Below are 6,000 nucleotides of genomic sequence, written 5' to 3'. Positions count from 1 at the left end.
ATGACAATATTGTATGAATGTCAACTAATTTCGTTGGTGAAATATCGTTCATTCCACCCAAAACCTAGCAAACCTAGGTCTATATGACAACTGATCAAGAAAAAGGTAGTAAAAGTCTCTCATCAAATAGAAAATAGAAAACCATAATCTCTTTGGTTAAATTTTCAATGGCTATGTTAGAACCTTCACTAGTTTATTTGGGATTGTGATATCAAAATCTTATATTACTACCAACAGCATAATAGGCATCCAAACTATCATAACTCGGATGCAATGTACCCAACCGAACAAAGGTAGTGCCAAATTTCTCTTAATAGAAAGCCTGTGGATTTCTTGTACAATATGAAAATGGACCTTTTAAACAGTATATATCAACTTCACCCATCATAAATCAACAAAACCCCTAGTATTTGCTATCAAGTTCTAATAAAGTTTCCCGGAAACATTCCTCTGGTTTTTTCTTTTTACAGTACGCAGATACACAGATATATGTAAGAAAACTATCGAGCCTGCATCTCTAAACTAACACCGTTTCTATCATCGTTCTTTTCAGAAGTAGAAGTTGCTGATGCTTCCTGGTTTTCCCTGCCAGAGTTCATCTCTTGAACAGGAGGAGGGTTGACAACTGTCATGGGCATCGGAAAATCATCTGTGAGACAGGCTTTCATCTCCCGATGCTCCTGGCATATTGCACACCAATGCATGCAGCAATGTACAAGGCATGGATCGCATGGAGAATTCTGCATTTTCATGACAACACAATCTTGAGGATATCAAACAAATATGAGTGGCAATTTACCAAACTGTTCACAAAACAAAGAGAGGCAAAATATAGTAATTTCGTTTTTGGAGCGGGCACCACCATCCTTCATAGTACAGAATGAGCATCAGTTTTAAAGAATAACATCATTAGATAGAACAACACACCCCCAAGACTCAAGTACAAGATTAGATATGTGACTCCAACAAGAGGCCGAGCCATGGGCCCTATTTTTCACTTGAATAATACTTGTCTTAATTGAACATTTCCAGAGATATGGAGGTCGAGCAACATCCTCTTTTTCCTAAGTCTTAATTAAACTGTTCACTTTAAGTTTCAATGTGTCACCTATTCATCCATAAAACCAACATCCTTACTCAAAGAAGTTGATTGTCTTAAGAAGGATGAAATGTCACATATCCATAACTAGCACATTCACCCCAACATGTTAAAAGCTATTACTAAATTATTCAGTAATAAACGTGGGAGCATGGGATTTTGATCAGCAAAGATCAAACAGAAAATATTAATGACATGAGGTCATACACCAGATACAGATCCCCTATCTCACTAATTATAACAGTAAGTTCCAGCAGATTCCTGCTATCATAAAAACATATTCAACCAAATCTCGCAAAGAATCAAATGGTAGAAAGAGCTAGTGAAAGAAGGTCAATCAGGAACTCAAGTTCACATGACTCATACCATGAATAATGCAGTTATGTAAGCTAGAAGGAGGGAGGCAATTTTACAAGGAGCTAGGTCACAGAGGCAGATATAGAAGCTTATTTAACTAAATTCAGGGGTGCCAAAGATACTAGTGCCAGTGATGAAGCGATGAACCATCATGAAAATAACATTCTAGAATCAAAGTTAGCGGCGGATCAACTCGGTGAGTAGTTATATGATGAAAGGAAAGCTAATAATTAAAACTAAAACCATAAGAAAGTCCAGCATCCTATTTCCAGAGACCTGCTAAACACCAAAGACAAGGTACCATAACATGTTTGTCCCTTAAAACAAATTCCAAAGCCACTTAAACAACTTCCAAAGCTGCTTAAACAATTTCAGGAGAGTTCCAATTTCCAACATTCTTATACCCCAACAGCAGCATGACCCCATAGAGTATCAATCCAGCCAGAAATCAGTCTTTTAACCAATCAGCTTACTTATATTGTGGTAGAAAATTGAAATTATGTTAGAATCAACTAGGAAGCATAAAATCACAATCTTTGTGATACTATGATGGACCTACATCCCTCAAGATATAGGCTTTGCCAATTTATTTGCAACAAGTTCAACAACAAAATAGAGCAGAAAGATGGAGACTTCCGGCAGCCAGTCTGAAGCCAACACATATATAGCCGCTTAACCCTAGAACATACTACATTACTACTAAAAGATCAATCATGACTATCAAATCAAAGCTCGATTAACATAGATCCTCCAGAAGACCCAAATTTGTCTCTTGGAAACAACCTCGTGAGAAATAATTGCAAGGTTCAACACCAATGCTTTCAATTCTTACAGAAACTGATAGCCACTTATCTAGGTAACAACCTCAATTGTGAGAGGCAGTACCCCATATTCTCCGACCTCCGAAGACATTATCATCCGGAAGTAATTACACTTCTTTTTCTTATTGCAAAGACTAAAATTTCCACAGCCATCACATAAATTACTTAAAAAGAAAAAATTGTTCTTAAGAAAAACCCCAAATCACACAACAAAATGCAGAGCATACAAAATTACACAATACATAAATCACCAAATCATACAATCTCAAGAATTCAAGAAAACTTAAACCATAACTAGAGGGTAAGCACAAAGCAGGACATGGGTTTTGTAAATCAAGTAGTAATTTCAAAAGGGTTATGGCATGAAAATGTAGTGAACAAAAAACAAAGGTTAAAGGAGAGAGAAAATGTAAGACCTGAGAAGTGGGTATTGCTTGATTGAGTTCACCAGGCCTAATCTCTTCATCAGCAGAGAAATGAGCCTTAGTCAACTTCACATATCGTGATGCATGCGACGTTTCCTCAGACATCTGTGCAACAATGACAACTTAGTTAAGTAAACCCAGAAAGAATTCCAGAAAACTCAACAAATCAAAAGGGTAGAAGAAGGATTTACCTTCTCTTTCTGTATCGCTAGATTCAAGGGCGATACTTTAATTTTGCAAGAATTTGGATTTGGCAGGTCTCCAAGTTTTCTTTTTATTTTTTAAAAAAAAAGGCTTGGGTTTTCTTCGATGTTCAGTTAATATTATTTGAATCTTTAAATGATTGAGAGTTGGTGATGGCACATAAAGTCATGATCACATATTCACGTTAATGTAAACTTAATGGCATATATCGAAAATCTTTTACACCACATTCAAGATTCACATATATTGATTTTTTTACACCATGGAAATGTTAATAGTAAGAGTAATTACACCACATTTACAAAGCAAACAGGCAGATTGACACATAATCATGCACACAAATGAACGTACCTTCTGCTCAAGATTGACCTTGTTTCCCTCCGCAAGTATTTCATGTAAGGATTCCTTCAGTTCTTTAATTGCGACAAAGAATATGAACTTGTTAATCACATATATCTCCTCCCTTCTTTCCCTAGCCTCCCTTCTTTCCCTTCTTTCCATTGGATTCTTCCTTGTGCTTTTCTTGATGGTGTGCAAGTTCAGTGTTCCATCTGAACTTGCATCCACATAAAGAACACTGAAAATCCCAATCTTTGTGTTTAGATTCATTGTGGCTTTTAATGTCATTTCCAGAACGTTCTTTGCCACAACAATAACACGACACCATATCAAAATCATCAAAACTACAGCAATCCAAGAACCTCAAAGAATTTTATTATCTCTCACTAGATTTTGTACAGAAATATTACAATGGAAAGAAGAGAATGTAGATTTTGTAAAGAAATATTACAATGGAAAGAAGAGAATGTAGTTTATATACACTACTATAAGGAGCTCAGGGAGATGGTGATAACTCAGAGGGGTTCATCGGGCCAGGTTCGGGCCGGGCCGGGCCATGGTTAAAACAACACCGGGCCGGGCTTAAGCCCAAGAGACCCAGCCCAGCCCGGCTCATGATCATATTTAGCATTACTAACCTACGAAGATGAATTCTATACTTTCAGTTTTGGAGTATATAAGTTCAGTATATAAAAATAGCAATTGCAGTACACCATTTAAATGAGGCTAATTAAGTCAGACGAACGAACAAACTGGTATATATGTACCATTCTGACTGTTTAATTTGGAATATGTCAAAAATAAATAATAAAAATAAAAAATCTCGTTGCTAAAAAGAAAAACAAGAATTGACAGGTATATTTTCTAGCAAAGAAAAGGAAAGTTATTGAACCAAAAACACCAGAAAAAGAATGCTTCCATTTTTTTGGGGTTACAATATCCCCTGCCTTCTTTCAACACCAAAAATAGAAATTTTTACAAAGATGAAAATAACTACACTGGTATCCTCGATAACATACCACATCCTCCAATAACATCCCAATTACTAATAGTACATTTTCACCCCCAAAAACTCAATAACTAAAATGATAAGAAATTGAGGAACGAAAAAAAAATCAGAGAAAGGAAGAGGAGAGAGAATTTTAGGGTTTATGATTTGTGGAAAAATTGGAAAAAAAGGACAAAAATCGAAATTGAAAGAGGGATTTAATTCCACAAATTTGAACCGAGTAAAAAAAGTTACCGGACATTTTGTAGCGATACCAGTATTAATCTGGAAACCGAGTATTAATACCATCATTTTGGTAAAAAAGACGAAAGTGACAGAGGGAGAATGAGGAAACATTGAGAGAGAGTACCATGATCTGTTTTGGATTTGAATTTTGGATTTTCTCTCTCCTAGGGTTAAATTTGGGGTGAGTGTTTCAGGAAGGAGAAGGGTTTGAGAAAATGAGGATTATATAGCAAGGGTTTTGTTTTTAGGGTTTGTATAAAATTGGTTTGGGCTTTACTTTTATGGGTTTGGGTTTCATTTTAAATGGGTTCATTTTTTATTTAAAAGTTCGGTTTCGGTGGGAGCATGGGTTGACAGTCTTAAACCAAAAAGGTGGATTGTGGGCTATAAGTTTAAAGCTATTGGTTTAGTTTAGCTTATTTTTGCTTATTTATATATATTTAAAGAAGAATTCTTCAGGCTACGGATACAAGAACCTATATATATTAAGGCGAAAATTTTAATATTTTATGATTTAATTCTTAAAATTTTATTTAGAAAATGCTTTAATCATGGATACAAGAACCTATATATATTAAGGCGGAAATTTTTAATTACATATATTAAAAAATGTGATGAAAACTTAAAACTAAGGGTCTGTTCTCCCCATCTTATTTTCAGTTCAGTTCAGTCCAGTTCAGTTCAGTTCAATTCAGTTCAGTTCAGTTCAGACCAGTTCAGTTCAGATCAGTTCAACTCTTTACAATACTTTTACTCTCACATATCACTATTCATTTCAGTTCAGTTCATTTCAATTCAGTTCAGTTCAGATCAGTTCAGTTCAATTTAGATCAGTTCAGTTCAGCTGTTTTATGCCGAAGAGAACAGGCCCTAAGAGTCTGTTCTCTTCGGCGTAAAACAGCTTAACTGAACTGAACTGATCTGAATTGAACTGAACTGATCTGAATTGAACTGAACTGATCTGAACTGAACTGAATTGAAATGAACTGAACTGAAATGAATAGTGATATGTGAGAGTAAAAGTATTGTCAGGAGCTGAATTGAACTGAACTGAACTGGTCTGAACTGAACTGATCTGAACTGGTCTGAACTGAACTGAACTGAATTGAACTGGACTGAACTGAACTGAACTGAAAATAAGCTGGGGAGAACAGGCCCTAAGAAGAACCCAATAAGGACCCACGGACCCGGTAAACCCAACGGATCTGGGTCTAGGTCTGAAAAATCTAGACCCAACGAATCTGGGACGGGTCTGGGTCTGCGAAAAATAAACGGGTCTGGGTCCAGGTGGAACCGACCCAAACCCGCCCCATTGCCATCCCTAGTCGAGATAATCAACGCATGCATTAAAGTGAATGGAATAGAATGCTAGTATGATATATGAATGGTCAAATAAGAAGGTTTCATAAGGAGGTAATGAACTAATGATAATGATGAGTTTGATGGGGTTGCAACTTGCAAGCTTGCTTATAAGGTGATATTACACGTGCCGACTTTTACTATTATAATTTACGTGAAAAT

General features: G+C 36.0%; 1 protein-coding gene across 1 annotated transcript; it reads right to left on the bottom strand.

The window, feature by feature from the left end:
* Window positions 1-294: 294 nt before the first annotated feature.
* On the bottom strand, window positions 295-4,696 carry LOC104888554 (hypothetical protein). Its single transcript, XM_010673574.3, has 3 exons — window positions 3,258-4,696; window positions 2,694-2,807; window positions 295-740 (listed from the first exon to the last, which is right to left on the bottom strand). The coding sequence occupies exons 1-3, from the start codon at window positions 3,582-3,584 to the stop codon at window positions 501-503; spliced, it is 681 nt and encodes a 226-aa protein (XP_010671876.1). The 5' UTR covers window positions 3,585-4,696; the 3' UTR covers window positions 295-500.
* Between the last annotated feature and the right edge of the window lie 1,304 nt (window positions 4,697-6,000).

Source organism: Beta vulgaris, chromosome 3 (assembly GCF_026745355.1).
Source record: "Beta vulgaris subsp. vulgaris cultivar EL10 chromosome 3, EL10.2, whole genome shotgun sequence".
NCBI classification, from domain to species: Eukaryota; Viridiplantae; Streptophyta; class Magnoliopsida; order Caryophyllales; family Amaranthaceae; genus Beta; species Beta vulgaris.
Note: the sequence above shows the minus strand (reverse complement) of the source record. Positions and strands in the feature narration are given on the sequence as shown.